This window comes from Cavia porcellus, unplaced genomic scaffold, assembly GCF_034190915.1.
Source record: "Cavia porcellus strain 051 isolate PalLab524CR breed Dunkin Hartley unplaced genomic scaffold, mCavPor4.1 scaffold_28, whole genome shotgun sequence".
NCBI lineage: Eukaryota > Metazoa > Chordata > Mammalia > Rodentia > Caviidae > Cavia > Cavia porcellus.
This window is the reverse complement of record NW_026947511.1, coordinates 48,085,482-48,103,442: the sequence shown is the minus strand read 5'-3', so window position 1 is coordinate 48,103,442 and position 17,961 is coordinate 48,085,482. Positions and strand designations below refer to the sequence as shown.

General features: G+C 42.4%; 1 protein-coding gene across 1 annotated transcript; it reads right to left on the bottom strand.

Annotated features, from left to right (window-relative positions):
• Positions 1-3,274: 3,274 nt before the first annotated feature.
• LOC100718695 (HLA class II histocompatibility antigen, DQ beta 1 chain-like) lies at positions 3,275-9,447 on the bottom strand. The gene is made up of 6 exons (XM_013156541.3): positions 9,248-9,447; positions 7,615-7,887; positions 5,745-6,026; positions 5,173-5,283; positions 4,387-4,410; positions 3,275-3,618 (listed from the first exon to the last, which is right to left on the bottom strand). The coding sequence occupies exons 1-6, from the start codon at positions 9,354-9,356 to the stop codon at positions 3,605-3,607; spliced, it is 813 nt and encodes a 270-aa protein (XP_013011995.2). The 5' UTR covers positions 9,357-9,447; the 3' UTR covers positions 3,275-3,604.
• Between the last annotated feature and the right edge of the window lie 8,514 nt (positions 9,448-17,961).

The window sequence follows — 17,961 nt, the reverse complement described above, 5'->3', positions numbered from 1 at the left end:
ACTATTGTGAAGATAGACTATCAGACTGAGAAGACAGGTTTCAGATTAGTGATTATCAAATGAAAGACTTCTTAAAAATAGCATGGCATCACAAAAGTGAATCCAACAACTGCTAGAAGACACAAAGAAAAATAATGTAAGCTTAACTGGAGTCAATGGAAAAGTCAGAAGATAACACAAAGAACATAAAAACCTGCTCCCAAATTTAATAAGAGAAAACTTCTCAAACATGAAAAAAGAATTTGACATAGAGTTAAGTAAAGCATGATCAAGAAAAAAAAAAAAAACACTGCACCAAGGAATACAGCAGTCAAAATTCCAGAAACTCAACACAAGAACAGAATATTAAAAGCTGCTAGAGAAAAAAACCCAAATAATCATAAGGGAAAACCATTTAGAATTACCATAGATTTGTCAAAACAAACTCTTAAATCAAGGCTAGCTTATGGTGAAGTATGTTAGACCCTAAATGAAACAACCTTTAACTCAGATTGACATACCTTGAAAATAATCTTTCAAAGTTAATGCAGAAATAATATATTTCCATGATAAAAAGAACACATGAAAAATTCATGAACAGCAAACCTGCCCTCCAAAAATTTTGGAGGTATTCTATAAAAAGACAATGAAGACAACAATTCCATGAATCCCAACAAAATGTGCGCCCCAAGGAAGGCAAGCAATTAAAAACAGAAGAGAGAAAAAGGCCAACAACAGGATGATAATGTCACAATGATAATGGAATATGTATCAGTTATAACTATCAATGTGAATGGTCTCAATTCACTACTCTAAAGAAACAGACTGGCAGAATGAATCAAGCATCAGGATCCAACAATGTGCTGAATACAAGAAACACATTTAAATCTAAGTGAAATTAATAGATTGAAACTCAAAGGATGAAAAATAATACTGTGGCCATTGTCATACTGTGGGGGAAGATAACAAGACCTCAACAAGAAGCAAGCCCTTCCTGTGAATCCGTGCCATGCACAGGCCACTGCCAGGCATCGGGGGACAGCCAGACCTCAGCCCCTTTCAGTGCACAGGCTGGCAAACAAGAAGAGCCAAACCTCACTCCGTAAGCAACTGGCTGATCCAGAGAAAAACAGGCTGTGATGATAGCTACTGAGATGAAATGCAAATTGATGCTTGTGGTGTTTTGGTGTTTCACTGACCCTGCAGGTCTAGGGGCAGTGGTCTGATCACCTGTTCAGAGGACAGCGATAGGCAGTGTGGCACCTAAGGGAGATCTCCTTCTGAGGGTGGTAGCCATTGTTGATTCCTTATTGTCCACACACTTTCCTCCAAGTTATATATCTACTGAGACACAGTTCTTCTTCTTAGCAAATTTGTTTATAAGAAATGTACCTGTTATTTTAGTTAGCAATTAAATATTCTACTGCCCAATGAAATCTGTGAGTAAAGAAATCACCTGTTTTCCAAAAACGTGAACAAAATAGAAGACACTCACTCTCCCATTAAGAATCTTTCATCATGTGGTCAGTGTGACAATGTTGAACTGTAAGAATATCCCACAATATTCACTACCGCTCTTTGTGTTTCAACTTTACAGAACAAGATGGCAGTGTTTCCCTGACTTCTGAGTCTGTATCAATTCTCAGTTCTATTTCCTTCCTCTGTAAGATCAACAACAAAGCACAACCTTCAAGAGATTGAGAACTCCATGGACAGTGAAGCATAAACCTTTCTCATTTCCACAGAGTAGCACTCCTTCCATCATTTCTGATGATCATTCTGGGAAGATGACAAAACTGACAGCACTCAGCATTTTGCCCTGAACATACTCAGATCATGACCGTAGGGCACGTAATCCTATGTGTCAGTGTCTGTCTATACACCCCATAATGTCGCTAGCAGATGACCCACGTTGCAGCCTGGAGTACAAGGGATGAAGTTCTCAAGGAAACCTGGGTCTCCATTCTAACCTCATCTAGGAGAAGTCCTGATAAAGGGCAGGCTCTGAGTTTATGGGTGAGGAAGAAGGGAGGATGGAAAAACTGTTATTCAGGAGTAGAGCTTTTTCCTAACTCAGAGACAAGTTCTCACACATTGTCTTAATGATGAGCCCAGGGTAAGATACAGACCAGCTCTAACGCCTGGACACATCAAAGGGTAGATGGACAGTCACCATGAACCAACTGGTCAAAATGTTTCACAGATGAGAAAACTGTTGTTCATGAATTCCAGGTCAGTACTGGGGCCAGGCCACCATGCAGGGAATAACAATGGGATGGTTGTGAGTCCGCCCCCACAGTTAGAGACTCCAAGATCTGAGGGAATTCTGCACTTGTCCTGTGAGGTTCACAGAAAGAAAACTGCTCCTCATATAACTCCACTCTGAAGGGTTCTGCAGACGAGTCTGTGCCATGTGGCTGACATAGACATCACCACACTAAGAGTTCATTTTGAGTCTCAGCAGGATCTAAAACGTCCAGTTTCCATTCCTAGTAAGAGGGAGTGGACCCAATGATGGCTGGCTGAATTCTGCATACAAGATGATGTTCTTGAGAATCTCACATCATCCAGGTTTGCTCAATAAGGATTTCTTTTCTAAAATGTTTTAAAAACCTTGCTAAACAGTCTAGAAATGTACAACAGAGACACACATACACAGAAACAAACAAGATGTGAGGTGCTAGGAGAGATGTGAAAAGAAATACAGAAAAAAGCAGACGGTGTCATTGGGGTAGAGAAAAATAGAGACACAGTGACACAGTGAAGGAGAAAGGAAGGGAAGGGAAGGAGATGTGACACAAGGAGAGAAAGGAGAGGGCAAGTTGGGACATGGAGGGGAAGAGAGGAAAGAGAAATCAACTTGACTCTTTGCTTCCTTGGAACATGAATAAAACATGTTCGAGCTGGGTTTCTATCATTTGGAACCACAAATAACATTGTTGACTATAGTTACTCAAAAATAAAAGTTAGTTTTAATCACTGTAACTTCCCTGGATATAATGGAAATAACAGAGGTCTCTCCATTTGCCCACAATGCTTACTTACACTGTACTCAGTGACCTGCAAGACAGGCAGGGAGAGTGTGAGGCCATCTTCTGAACAGCATGATAAAGGATCATGGAGGACAAGCCTGTCCACATCCTGACTCCTCAGCCCTCCCTCACAGGGCACCCATGATGCTTCCTTTGGAGGAACAACCCCACCTTCTGACCTCAGGTTTCTTGGGTCACCTCAAAACACACTCTTCATTCTACATTTCAGCTGTCGGTTCCCTTAAAAAGATGTGAGACCCAAATCACTCAGAACCAGGTTTAATTATCATAAAAAACACCTACACTCAGACAAATGGTTCAAAGCATCTCTGGATCTATATGCTGGGGGAACATAAAAAGACAAGCCATTTGGATCTCAGTAGATGCTGCAGTCACACACAGGTAGAGACTCCAGAGTGATTTCAGGGGGTCTGGCAGAAGTTCGTGGGAGAGGGGTCACAGGAGGTGAACTGGAGCTGCACTGAGCCACTGTAGGACTCCGATCATAGGAGAGGGAGACTGAGTAGAGGTGGAAACTCCAGGCTGTGATAGGCAGGCCTTACAGAAGAGCGACGGCCAATTACACTCAGGAGTCACTGCAGGAGCCCTGTGGGAGACACGAGGGAGTGATTAGCACACAGTATATGGGGGATGCCCACACTCCTCCTGGGTCCTCTACTGCTTCACTCAGAGAGAGCTGAAGTCCAGGGCACATCACCACCACCACCCAAATATTTGCATAAAGGAGAAATCTGTGTAAAAGACACAGAACTGCAGCTGGACGAGGTTTGTGGTGATGATCACAACACCCACGTCCTGAGGAATCTGAAGGGATCAATGATTTTGCCTAAACCGATGGTATCTAACCTACCTCTCACCGTTAGTAACCTTTTCCAGTCAATGGCCAAAGCCAGTTGCTACAAATATGTGGCATAAAACAGGGGTCACCTTGATGACTGACACCCAAAACCCTCAGGTTTCAAGTTTTACAGAAAAATGCCACAAGTCCTAGGGAACAATTTTGGGAGCTTCCTAACCACGGTGGCCACCTTTCCCTTCTTTGTTCAGTAGCACAAGGGATTGAACCCAGGGTTCACACTGAACCATCGCCAGCCCTTATTGTGTATACTTAGACAGGATTTCACTGAACTACACAAGCTAGAGTCAAAATTACAATCTTCCTGCCTCAGTTTCCCTTTGTGCTGGAAATATAGGGGTGTAATACCATCCCAGATGTCCTTCAATCTCAGTCCCTGGAGCAAGAAACAGGCAAAGAGTTGAAATTATTGTACCAGGTACAACCATCTCATGCCCTCTGCTCTCACACCTGTGTCCCTGCACCTCTACCCACAGTTCATCAGGACTGAAATATTACCTGCTGGTGGAGGCCCACGGGTGCCTACAAAACGAAATGAAACACAGAAAGATGTCATTACACAGATGGCCACTCTCTCACACACCCCACAGAGGAGGAGATGTGTAACCTAAATGCAGAGTTATATTCTCTCCAACCCATGTGCTACGAGGACCCTAAGCTACAATCTCCCAATGCCAGTGACATTGTCACAAGAAAGAAAAGAAACAAGGGCTCAGAATCTTTGAATGGTAAAAGCTTTTGGAAAGGAACCAGAGGTAAGCACAAAGGAAGACCGACAGTGAGCTCCACCATCAGCCCTGAGACAGGCCCAATTTCAGTCAGTACAATCAGATTCTGGTGTCTTGTACAAGGCTGTCACCTCCTCTAGTTTCCATTCCAGCCTTTGTTCTTGGGGGTTCAAGGGAAAAGAGGAGACCTCTGGAGCCCAGCCTCCCTGAACCAGGGTCTCTGATGCAGCCCTTTCTTTCCATTTCCCCCAGAACCTCTTTCTTTCTTCTTTCCTTCCTTCCTTTCTTTCTTTTCTTTCTTTCTTTCTTTCTTTCTTTCTCTTTCTTTCTTTTCTTTCTTTTTCTTTTTTTCTTTTTCATTTTATGGAAAAAGATAAAATTTCATGACAAAATAATGGGAAATTAGGAATACTTAATACATTACATATTGTTATCTTTAAAGTAGTTGCTCAGAGTACAAGATATCTACATAAAAATATCTCCAAATGATATTAGCGCAAACCCTTCTTTTTAAGGAACTAAGAAACACTAGTAGCACAACTGACTTGCCACTCACCTTTCTGACTCCTGCGGTGGATGAAGAAGCCCAGCCCTAGGAAGATCAGCCCCAGCACAAGGCCCCCAATGCCACTCAGCATCTTGCTCTGTGCAGATTCAGACTGTGCCCCTGGGAAGTGAGACTGAGGGTCAGCGTTTGTCCCTGTCCCCTACACGGATCTTGGTGAGGGCCTAAAGTGCATTCCGAGTTATAAGGGCTGAAGGTGCCAGGAGAACCTAGTGCTCTATTCTGGCCACATCTAGAGAGGGGGAAGGACCAGTAGGCAGATGCATTCTCCACTGGGTCAGATCCATAACCCTAGAGCCTAAGGCCCAAATCACCAGCCCTAGTAGTCTGTCCTTCAGCAGTGCTGGGCCTGGTTTCCAGGTCTACAGTGTATTCAATTATCTCCCCAGCATCTGGAAAGACAGCCAAGTCAGGATTCTCCTCAGGCATTTGAAGAAGTTCGATTTCTCTGAGCCTCAGCCCAGTAGTGGCATCCAGGACCAGTGAGGGAATAGGATAACCTACAGAGAGCACAGCCCTCTGTCTCAGGGAACCCCAGTGAAAAAACACAAGCTGTCCCTTACTCCACTCCACCGTGATGGGACTCTGGAGGCTGGGGTGCTCCACTCGGCAAGTGTAGATGTCTCCACGCTGGGGGGTCATCTCCAGCATCACCAGCATCTGGAAGGTCCAGTCCCCATTTCTAATAAGAGGGGTGGACACAATGCCAGTTGTCTCCTCCTGGCCATTCCGAAACCACTGGACTTTGATCTGGCCTGGATAGAAATCTGACACTGAGCAGACCAGCAGGTTGTGGTGGTTCAGGGCCTCTGTCCTGGATGGAGAGATGGTCACCTTGGGCTCCACTGTGGGCAACAGACAGCAAAAGGTAGAGTGAGTGAGATGTGAGACCCATGACAGGTCTCCCAGGGGAAGGGTCTGTCTTGGGAACCAGAGTGGAAATCCTGGGTTCCACATCTTTGATTAAGAGACATTGGACAAAAACAAATTTAGCAGTCACTGGGATACAAACATCACTCCATGATCCATACATTTTATAGAATTTCACCAATCTAGTAATAGATTCAAAAAACATAAATTAATGCATAATCAATGAATCGTGAACAAAATGTTTAGTTTTTGAAGCAAAAGTAGAAGAATCTTGAAAATAAATAGTACTGAGGAAATGCATTCCCCTGTGCCTTAGTGGCTTTGTCTTTTCAGATTGCTACTCAGGGTCAGACAGGACAGGCTTCCCCTGACTATTTTACATATCACATCCTTTAAAGTCATTTCACTGTATTCCTTTAGTGTGAAGCTAGTAAATATTCAGCATGTTTTATTGTTTCACATGAGAAAAGTTTCAAAATATTTTTATGGAGTAAAACAAATAGTGAAAATGTAATTATATGGTGATGTTAGAACATGGGTTAGAAAAAAGCAAAAATGTAACAATTAAGTTAAGAATTTTGTGACTCTTCTTAAAGTGGGGCAGATGGACTAAAAAGTGAATTTTCAATCCTTTGAAAGTATCCTTTTGTCCAACTACATTGAAAACCAGGCAGGAATGAGCTCACAATATCACTTCTGGTCATGACTAGCTTTGGTGGGGTTTTGCTCCCATGAGGTTTTTGCATCCAGTTAAAAAGGAAATAATGACTGTTGTGTATTTTGGAGAAGCCTCAGGACTTCATGAGTAATTGCGTTGATTATTTAATGTTTTATTATATGTCACCACCAGTGTCTGGATGGTGTGAGGCTAATCCCTAATGCACAACACAGCCCTAAGACCTAATGCAACATTAGATGGTGCCCAGCTGGGTAAGTGTCTGGAAATCAGGACTCACTAGATGGATAAACTGATTTCCCAGGTACCTATCCTTGCAGTAAACGGTGATCTGGACCTCAGAGTCGGGGTGGCAGCCTAGGCCAAAGGCAACCTGACTTAATTTTTTCATTCGACTAGCAGATTTTTCCAGAGCTGCAGGCCATTCCACTTTATCTGTTGAACTTTTCTCTAAGAGATTAAAATTCTACCTTTTAACATTATTCAAGGGTTGTTTTTGTTCTTAACAAACACTTTTCCCTCGCCCTTTGCATTTACAAATTTTTTACTATGGAAACTCCCAAGTCTACAAGTTTACTTCAAGGCACTGAGCAAAATAACTAAGCCTAGCAGTATGGAAGGACATTTTACCTTTCTGTTTTCTCTTGACCGTAAGTAGGTAGCTGAGTACACACTGCATTCATTTTAGCAAAGCTTTACTGAGCTCATACCATGACCCCTGAGAGGGGGCAGGACCCGGGAGGCTTTGCCCAGTGGGAAGGGAGCAGAGCGGGAGGAGGCCGCAAGTAGGCCGCCCGGTCCTCCCTCGCCCCTTCTCAAGCCCTGGGTGGCCCAGGTCGGAGCCCTCCGCTGCGCGCTCCGGTGCAGCCTCCTCGCAGGGGCCTCACCTCGCCACCGCCGGGTCAGCTGAGGTATGCTCGCCTCGTAGTTGTGTCTGCACACGGTGTCCAGCTCGGCGCGCGTCCCCTCCAGGACGTCCTTTTGTCTGTTGAAGTACTCGGCGTCCGGCCGCCCCAGCTCGGTCACCGCGCGGTACTCGCCCACCGCGCTGTCGAAGCGCACGTACTCCTCCTGGTTGTAGATGTACCTGGTCACCAGCCGCACCTGCTGCGTCCCGTTGGTGTAGTAACAGTAGGGCTTAAACTGGAACAGGAAGTCCTCTGCGGGAAGCACAGGAGGGCGTCAGCCCGGCGGCCTGCGCGCCCCCCACGGGAGCTGATCGGGCGGGGGGCGGTGACAGGCACCGGGGTCCCCACCCGCACCCCAGCCGCGTCCCTGCTTCACACCGAGCCCTGCACCAGCTCACAGCTTCCCGCGCGAGTCCCGATTCCACGGAGCCCGAAACCTCGGGACAGCGCGCGGGTCCGAGAGTTCAGGAATGAGCAGAAGGGCCCAGAACCGAGCCGGCCCACAAGCACAGCCGCTCGGCCCTTGAGGAAAACGCTGGGCTGGCTCTGCCTCTGCCGCCCCCACACACCCAAGGTGGGGTTCGCTCACTCCTCAGTCGGAGCCACCTGAACTTCTAACCCCAGGAAAGAGCGTTTATTCATGGGAACAGCACAGGATTTCAAATTAACTAGACAACATTCCAATTAAACTGTCGGGGGCAGGGTGTGGTGTGCAAGCCTCTGTTTCCAGCACTCAAGGAACTGAGACAGGAGGATCCCTAGGAGTCTGAGGTCAGCCTGAACAGCAGTCAGGACCTGCTCTAAAAAACCTAAAAAAAAATTTTTTTAAAAGCTGAGTAGCCTGCTTAAACAGATTACTTAAGGGAATATCGCTATCCTAAATATAAATGCATAAAAGAAATTCATAATTCCTACACAGGATTGTTAGAAAAACTGACAGAGAATTTATATAAACAGGGTCCTGTGTCTGAAATGAGTGCTTTCTCGGTGTGCATCACAGGTTCCCCTTCTGCACCTCCTTCTTCTGAAGTCAGCCTTCCATCAACTCCTGTCCCAAATCCCTCTCACGTCACTGTCTGACCACAGGTCAGCAAAGCACACAGTCAAGGCTCCCTTTATGCTGACTTCACTCAGATACTTGAGTTTGCCTCCCTGAACCCTGCTCTCAGGAAGACTGAGCCTCTCTCCTGGATACGGAGTCTGCAGAGATCATGGCTGCTCCACCCTCGCCAGCCAGGACCCCACAGTGTTTCTCCCAGAGAGGATCTCAGGGAACCCTGATAGCGACAGAGCCTGCAGGGTCTACTCTGAAGAAATTCATTTTATTCATAAATAACCCTGGCTCCCTGCACCCACCTTGGTTGTAACACAGACTCTGTCCCTTCGTTCTATTTATAACACCCCACCCTGGCCAGGAGGTAGGCAGAGCCCCACCTCAGCATTAGCAGATGGGCTGAGAATGTACAGAGCCTTCTTCCCAGAGGCAATCTGTGAGAAACATTAGGTTCTGAGGTCCCTGGGCTCAATGCCTTCACCCAGAGCCCCAAGGTCACTCAGAGCCCCCTCCCCAGGGTGGTGGCTGTGGCTCTGGGAGCAGCCGCCCCACACTCACCTGGGGAGTCTTCGCCCTCAGCCAGGGGCCAGCTCAGCACCATCAGCACCACTGTCACCATGGCTGGACCAAGGCCTCTCGGGATCTGCAGAGCCATCTTCACAGACATCGCTGAGGAGGAAGGAGAAGGCAGTGGCAGTCAACACAGCTCCCACCTGCTGTACCCACTTCAGAGAATAGAGAACTGTGACTCCCTCCTGGGTGTTAGGGTTGGGGAGTCCCTAGGAAAGGAGCCAATCAGCACTGGAGCTGAAGCGCATCATCTATCTCCAGGCAGACATCTTTATGAAGGCTCCCAGTCCACTGCCTGTGTCTGCATGAAACTGCACTGGATGAGGTTTGAGAAGGTGTCCTCTCCTATGTGTGGGGACCGAATGCCCCCCCCCGGGGGGGGGAGACAAAAGATAAAAGCAGTTCAATTAAAGTATGATAAATTTATGAGAGTTACAAAACCTATTTTTTCTTAAAGTTAGAGTTAACAGAGAAAATAAATGAGCACCATGTTTCAGGGAACAGAAAATTATCATCACATAGATGTTCACTTTTATTGTGTGAGCCCCTCTAGGAGCCATGTGCCTTGGTGAGGAAGGCAGAGGTCACAGAGGGAAACGGTTGGAGCTGCTGTCCTGCAGACCCAGTGCTTAGTGTGTCAACAAATGACTCAGCCTCTTTTGACCCCAGGCTGCTCTCTGTAATGTGTGCTGATGCTTCTTTCCTGTCACACTAGATCTTCACACAAATGCATTTGAGAGTAATGTGACATGGTTACAGTGCACAGTGTCCCTTAGTGGTCTCCTGTAACTGTTGGAAACATCAGGTTACCTTGTGGGGCAGAATAGAAGAAAACACATTGGCATCCAGCCCTAGAGCAGGTGATCCTTCCTTAAGTGAAATCTATTGCTTTGTATTATTTCAAGGAAACTATGTGAGTAATTAATTAGGCTGACACTGTTCTTTGTCCTCAGCTGTTTACAACCTCCACAGTGATCTACAAGCTTCCACAGCTTTCAAAATCACCTTTCAAGGACACAAAACAGATGTGGGGAGCATCTTCCAGGGCTGCAGTGTGACTCAGGGAGCAAAGGATTAGTTGGAGGTTCCACTATGCTAGCCCTAAACATGACATGCTGAATGTGTACTAAACAGAGAACTCTTAATATACCTGTCTTATTCATCAGGCTCCTCTTACCCATTTCTAATTACAAATCAATCAGAACAATTACTGTAAACATTAACGTCAGCTCTCACCACGACAGTATCAACCCCTCCTTCCCTCAGCTCCTTTTATTTTTGATTCACCTTTTAAAACAGAGAACAGACTCTAAAAGTGGAATATAAGGAGTTTCAACAGTCAAAGGTAGAGAAGCCACAAGTTTCCATTAGTGGCAGATAACAGGACAGGGTTGTGAGAATGTCCCATGTCTGTGTGTGGACAGGGAGCACCTGACCCTGGGAAGGCTGCCACTGGGCTCCCAGGAGCAGTGCTGGACTCAGAGTGGGGCCAGCTCAGCACAAGGAGGGTCTGCATGGGAGCAGCGGCTATGGAAGGACAGTACATTGAACTTAGACCTGGATAAGGTGGATAGAAAGGGATCTGGAAGTGCCCTGCATGTCCTTAGCCCACCTCAGACTGTCCCCCATCCAGAATAATCACAGGACTCTGGAACCTCCCCCACTCCTGTCCTAAGGGGAAAGCTCCCTCAGGTTATGCTGGGCTGTGAGGCAAAGGCTGCCTCACAGCTGCATTTCCCAGTGTTACTGGCCTTTTAGCACAGACTTTTCAGCTAGCAACAAAAGTGTCATCTTACAGTCCTTTTTCTGATTGGCTGAAACCTCTTCAGAAAGTCAGTGCTTTGGACCTCTGCCAGCCACAGCCCCAGCCCAGCACTCTCTAGAGTTTTCTGCACTGTCCAGTACCTGCTGCATTCCCCACTCAGGGCAGTCGCCAGTGGCCTGGCCTGAGAGAAAAACAATTTGGAAAAACACTTTACCCCACTCTACCTCACACAAACAGCCTTCCACGGTTAGGATAAGGGCACTGTAGACCAAGAAGGTTGATGGAGTAGGGGAAATAGCTCAGTGGCATAGCCCCTGACTGACAAGCATAAGGTCCTGAGTTCAATTCCTGGTACCAAACAATAAATATTAATAAATAAACAAATATTAACAGTCAAAATTAACAGAGTGATTGTTTAAAAGCTACTTTGACTCTTGAAGATTTTACTACCTATTCTAGGAAAGTACACCTTATAGGATGACCTTCATGAATGAAGATATACTTTGTAAAAATCCCTGAAAACTATATTTCTGATATGATACATACATTTCTGATATGATAATTTTTCATTCATCTTTTTAACATGATTAAAAAGCAAAAATTTTTCCTGGTACTTTTCACCTTGGTTCAGTGATGGCCAACTCTTTAGAAACCGAGTGCCCAAACTGCCACCTCAAACCCACTTATATATTCCAAAGTGCCACTAAACCTAATGCTGAGGTTTTAGCTTAGGAAAAATAACTCATAGGTTAACAACTTTGTGTAAAAAAAAAAAAAAAGCATGCCATAGGTTTGCCACTACTGGCCTTTAGAAAATGAAACAATGACAGTCTTGAACCCCTACCTTTTACTTCTTCGTTATGGAGGGAAAGTGAGGTGAGAAAGTGTATAGGATGGGTTTGATCATGAATCCACTGGATCGTATTGTCCCTCTCTAAAGCACCACCTTCATTGTCTGCATAGAACTGTCATTTCAACTATCATTTCTGATGTTGGAGGCTGGACCTACTGGCTGAGGGTTTACAAATATGAAAATTTGAGTGTAATATGAAGCAATGAAAGAGTAAGAAAGTGAATAAAGCTTTGTGGGCTGTAATGACATAGTCCCAGGCCTATTTCATCCTCCTTGTTTTGATTTGGAAGGAGAGGGATCATCTGATTCTTGTTGTAGCTGTTGCAGTTGGTCTAAAAACCCTGCTCTGAGAAATCAATGCAATAGAGACTAAAAAAACAATCCAAAAAATCAATGAATCAAAGAGTTGGTTATTTAAAAGAATAAATAAAATTGATAAGCCCCTAGTCAAGCTTATTTTAAAAAAAGGGAAGAAAAAGCTCAAATTCAAGGAATGAAAGAGGAGAAATCACTAAAGACCCTATAGAAATGCAGAAAATCATCAACACCTATTTCGAAAACCTCTACTCTCAAAGGTTTGATAACACAGAGGAAATGGACAGATTCCTAGAAGCATATGAAGTACCAAAGCTAGGTCATGAAGATGTAAAACTACTGAATAACCCAATTTCTATTAATGAAATCGAAAAGGTAATTAAATCCTTACCTACGAAGAAGAGCCCAGGCCCAGATGGATTCATTGCAGAATTTTACAAGAAATACAATGAAGACCTAATGCCAACACTCCTGAAACTCTTCAATGAAATTGAAAGGGAAGCAATCCTTCCTAAGTCATTCCTGGAAGCAAATATTACTCTAGTACCAAAACCTGAGAAAGACCCAACTAAAAAAGAGAACTATAGACTGATCTCCCTAATGAACACAGATGCAAAAATCCTCAGTAGAATATTGCCAAATAGGATGCAGCAAATCATCAAGAAGATCATACACCATGACCAAGTGGGATTCATCCCAGGCATGCAGCGATGGTTCAATATACATAAATCAAGAAATGTAATACACCATATCAATAGAGCCAAAAGTAAGAACCACATGATCATTTCTATAGATGCAGAAAAAGCTTTTGATAAGGTCCAACATTCATTCATGATAAGAACCCTGCAGAAAATTGGAATAGATGGTCTTTACCTCAATATAATAGAGGCCATCTATGACAAACCAATAGCCAATATCATTCTAAATGGCCAAAAATTGAAGGCTTTTACTTTAAAATCAGGCACAAGACAAGGATGTCCCTTCTCACCACTCCTATTTAATATAGTACTAGAAATACTAGCCAGAGCAATTAGACAAGAGAGAGAAATAAAAGGCGTAAAGATAGGAAAAGAAGAAGTTAAGCTATCATTATTTGCAGATGACACGATAGTCTATATAGAAGATCCCCAAAACTCCATTGAAAGACTGCTAGATATAATAAATAAATTTAGTAATGTAGCTGGCTATAAAATCAAAACTCAAAAATCAATAGCATTCCTATACAATAACAACAAAGTCACAGAAAGAGAAATAAGAGAAACCACACCCTTCACACTAGCAACCCAAAAAATGAAATATCTAGGAATTACTATCACGAAAGAAGTGAAAGACCTGTACAGGGAAAATTATATTACACTGAAAAATGAAATTGAAGATGATCTCAGAAAATGGAAAAACATCCCTTGCTCGTGGATAGGAAGAATAAATATTGTGAAAATGGCCATTCCCCCAAAACTGTTATACAGATTCATGCAATCCCGATAAAAATACCATCAACATACCTCATAGAACTCAAGAAATCACTCCTAAAATTCATCTGGAGTGAGAAGAGACCTAGAATAGCAAGGACAGTTCTAAGCAGCAAAGGCAAGGCAGGAGGCATTACAATCCCTGACTTGAAATTATACTACAAAGCAACCGTAGTAAAATCAACATGGTACTGGAACCAAAACAGAGCTGAAGATCAGTGGAATAGATTAGAAGATACAATCACAACTACAAACACACTCAACCACCTTGTCTTCTATAAAGGGGCCAAACATGTTCACTGGGAGAACGACAGTGTCTTTAATAAATGGTGCTAGAAAAACTGGCTCTCCATATGTCGAAAACTAAAACTAGACCCATGCCTGTCACCATGTACTAAAATAAAATCTAAATGGATAAAAGATCTAAATATTAAAACAGAAACACTAAATCTATTGGAAGACAAATTGGGTAAAAACCTTGAAGATATAGGAGTAGGTATTCATGAATAGGACTCCAACCACACGGGAAATACTTCCCAGAATCAATAACTGAGATCACCTCTTATTAAAAAGTTTCTGCACGTCAAAAGAAGTCTCCAGCGTGGTGAGAAGAAAACCCACAAACTGGGAAAAGATCTTAATGAACTGCCCCTCAGACAAAGGACTTCTGTTTAAAACATAAAAAGAATTAAAAAAAATCAGACCCCCAAAAATTCAAAGACCCAATCCAAAAATGGGCATCTGAGATGAATACACAATTCTCAGATGAAGAAATACAAAAGGCAAATAAATATATGAAAAAATGTTCATCATCATTGGTCATTAGAGAAATGCAAATCAAAACCACACTGAGATTTCATCTCACTACTGAAAGAATGGCCAAGATCAAGAAAACCAACAACAACAAATGCTTGAGAGGCTGTGAGGAAAAAGGAACTCTCCTGCACTGTTGGTGGAAGTGTAGACTAGTGCATCCATTGTGGAGGTCAGTCTGGAGATTTCTCAGAAAACTAGGACTGGAAGCCCCATATGACCCAGCTATACCACTTCTAGACATATTCCCAGAAGAACTGAAAGCATCATACCACAGTGATATATGTGCAACCATGTTTATAGCAGCACAATTTGTAATCGCCCAATCTTGGAAACAACCTAAGTGTCTATTGACTGAAAAATGAATAAAAATTTGCGGTATTTTTATACAATGGAGTACTACTCAGCTATAAAAAATGACTGCATTGAGACATTTATAAATAAATGGACGCAGCTTGAGACCATACTCATAAGTGAAATGAATCAAACTCACATGTATAAATACAGAATAGTTTCCCTAGTGTAAGAAATGATAAGAATACATAGAATTATGTGGTAATCATGATTCCCAATCATATTGGTTTGAATCCATATAATGTTTTCATTCATTAATAACAATGATTTTAACCTGTGTTGTTCGATTTTAGTATCTATGATAGCACAAATAGCTATTTTGAAGAAAGCAACACAACATAAAAGCTAGTGCTGATTTAATATCATCTTGTTTTAAAGTCCCATCAAGCTATAGTACATCTGTTTCCACTGGTTTTAACATGCTGTATTTTACTACATTTCACTATAAGCTATAGTAAAAACAAAACTCTTTATAGGCAAAGAGATAATATAGAAACCATTGTTTGTTTTCTATTAGCAGGTTCTAAATACCCTGTAATTATTGCATTCTCTTGAAAGGCTTCACACTGTCTAGATATGCTTGATATTATAGCATGCGAAGTTACACTCAAATAATTTAAGGAAAGAGGCACTATGGCGACTACTATTATGTTAGATTATCCGGTGGTGAAACACAATGATGCTTGAATTGCTCAGTTCTGCCCTGCATTGTTGTATTACAATATCCTCTCTTACCTCAATCTTCCCCCTATTTTTAAATTAATCTATTTTCTCTCATTTTTTAATTAAGGGAAAACTAAATTAAAGAATAACGGGACATGTTATAGTAACTTTTTTTGTCCTATTAACCTGACTTGAACCCCAGTATTGCTCTCCCCATCTTGTTCTGTCTGATTATTATATAGTCTATTTTGTTTGATAGTATCAAATTTGATGGTAGACACAATCACTTTGAAGGCAATAAGATATACTATGATGCCCAGTATAGATTGACTATCATCCTTTTTTTTTTTTTTTTTTGAAGTCCTGTAAGGTCCTCAGTGTAGATTTTATTGGTTTTGTTCCATATTGTTTTGATCAATTCTATTATACCTGATGATATAGACAACTCAATTTGCAAATAGCAAGAGGCATAATGGTAACCACTTTTGATCACCTGCTATTCTATTTTTGCATCATGTGCTATGCCCACCCTTCTGTTCTGACTCTGTTTTGCTTAGTCACATTTGTTTTTATTCTCTTCAAAAAAAGTAATAAGAACCGTGAGAGTAATAAAACCCTAAAAGTCTAATTGTTACTGTAAAAAAGAGAGGAAAGTAAGGTGGACTAAGGGATATAACTGCAGGTATATTCGAGAGTGTAGGATGGAAAACCATATAACTGAGCTCTTGTTGGATCATTGAACAGATCTGGCTCCAATTCCACTGTATGAATGTTCACTTTGTATGCTTTAATTTGGTGATATGGACAGCCGTTTCTGGGAAGATAATGTGTAGTCTGTTAACTGGTGATTTCGTACTGTATATATTTTTTTCTAGACATACTGTATTATTTGTACCCTTTTACTGCATTGTTTTTTTATATCCTTTTTTTTCTTCTCTCTTTAAATAAAATAATAAAAAATAAAAACCCTGCTCTGGACCACATGCCCAAGTACACTATGTTCTTCCCCATCATGGTCCAGGTCCCTTGATATCTCTGCTCTGACACATGGATGTGGATTTTTTGCTGGTACTTCAGTCTCATTTCCCAAAATGCAACAGATCCCTGATGGTGAATTCTGACACTTAATATTTTTATAGCTATGGTCCTGGGCTTCAGAACTAAAAGCACAATGCATTGTTCTTACTTCAAGAAGTTCGCAAATTGGAGGGGACACAGACATGGATAACAAAATAAGCAACATCACAGGATTTGCAGCTGTCACTAAAAGGGTGTTTGGGTACTTCTCACCAAAGACAAAAGCAAAGCATATCGTTGGCACATACAGTGATACCCAGATGTGGGGCACACACCTTCAACACAGCACCAGAGAAGGTAGGGGGTAAAATGTTAGAAGAAAAAAAAATTGTTAGAGCAACTAAGCATTTAGCAACACCCTGTAATGAAGTAAAAAATTTAAAAAAGCTTGGAAAGGTATCTCAGTGTAAAAACCTTGAGTTCAATCTCTAGCAAAAAGAAAAATATCCTATATAATAATGGTGACCAATGACACATTGATCTTCTCTTAGAAAGCACTGTCAACTGGTGTAGCAAGGCAAAGGATTTAATACAGGACACATAAATTATAGAATTATTTTATAATGGTCACCCAAAGAGTCAAATTCAAAAGACTGCAGGAAACCTGTCCACACCTCAGAGACCCAAAAATTCAGCTGAGGACCTGGATCTCATGGCAGTGTCTTGCACGAGACCAGCTAGGGGTCCAGAGCTCACCACAATGCCTCATGCAAGTCTGTATCAAGGATCTGAACTGGGAAGGCCCAAAGGTCAGCAGGAAAAGCTAGAAAGTCTGAACCAGTGGCATGAATTGTCCATCACCAGGCTGAGGGATATGCACTGGAGCCAGGAAGTGACACTGAAGGTAAGAACCAGGGCTCCTGGGAAGAGAACCGCAGCCATTTCAGTAACTGCGAGGACCTGAGCTCTTCTGATGATGAGAACAGCTGAGTGCATATGCAACAAGCTTCTCCTAGAGAATCAACAGCACCCCACCTTACCCTCCAGTTCTCCTTTTTATGTTGCTGGCAGCAAATCTCAGGTGGGCCTTCCACACCCAGAAACTTAGGGATGGAAGATGACAATAATAGTAATTTCTTGGATTAATTAATAAATGACTCTTCATGACAAGGATTGTTTCACTATATAGAAGTGATGGCAGGGTTTAAAGACATTGTGGTAATTTCATGGTTCTGATATTGTGCTATAGTCAAGTAAAATGTAACTACTTAGGAAAACTGGGTGTCAGGTATATGGGATCTTTTTGTATCACCTTTTCAATTCCTTGTTAATCTATAACTCTCTCAAAATATAGAGTTCAAAACAGAAAACTAAAGAAAATAGTTTCTTTTAAAATTTAATTAATATTATACTTAATAGAAATTAGCCAAAATGAAACACAGCACCATGGGTT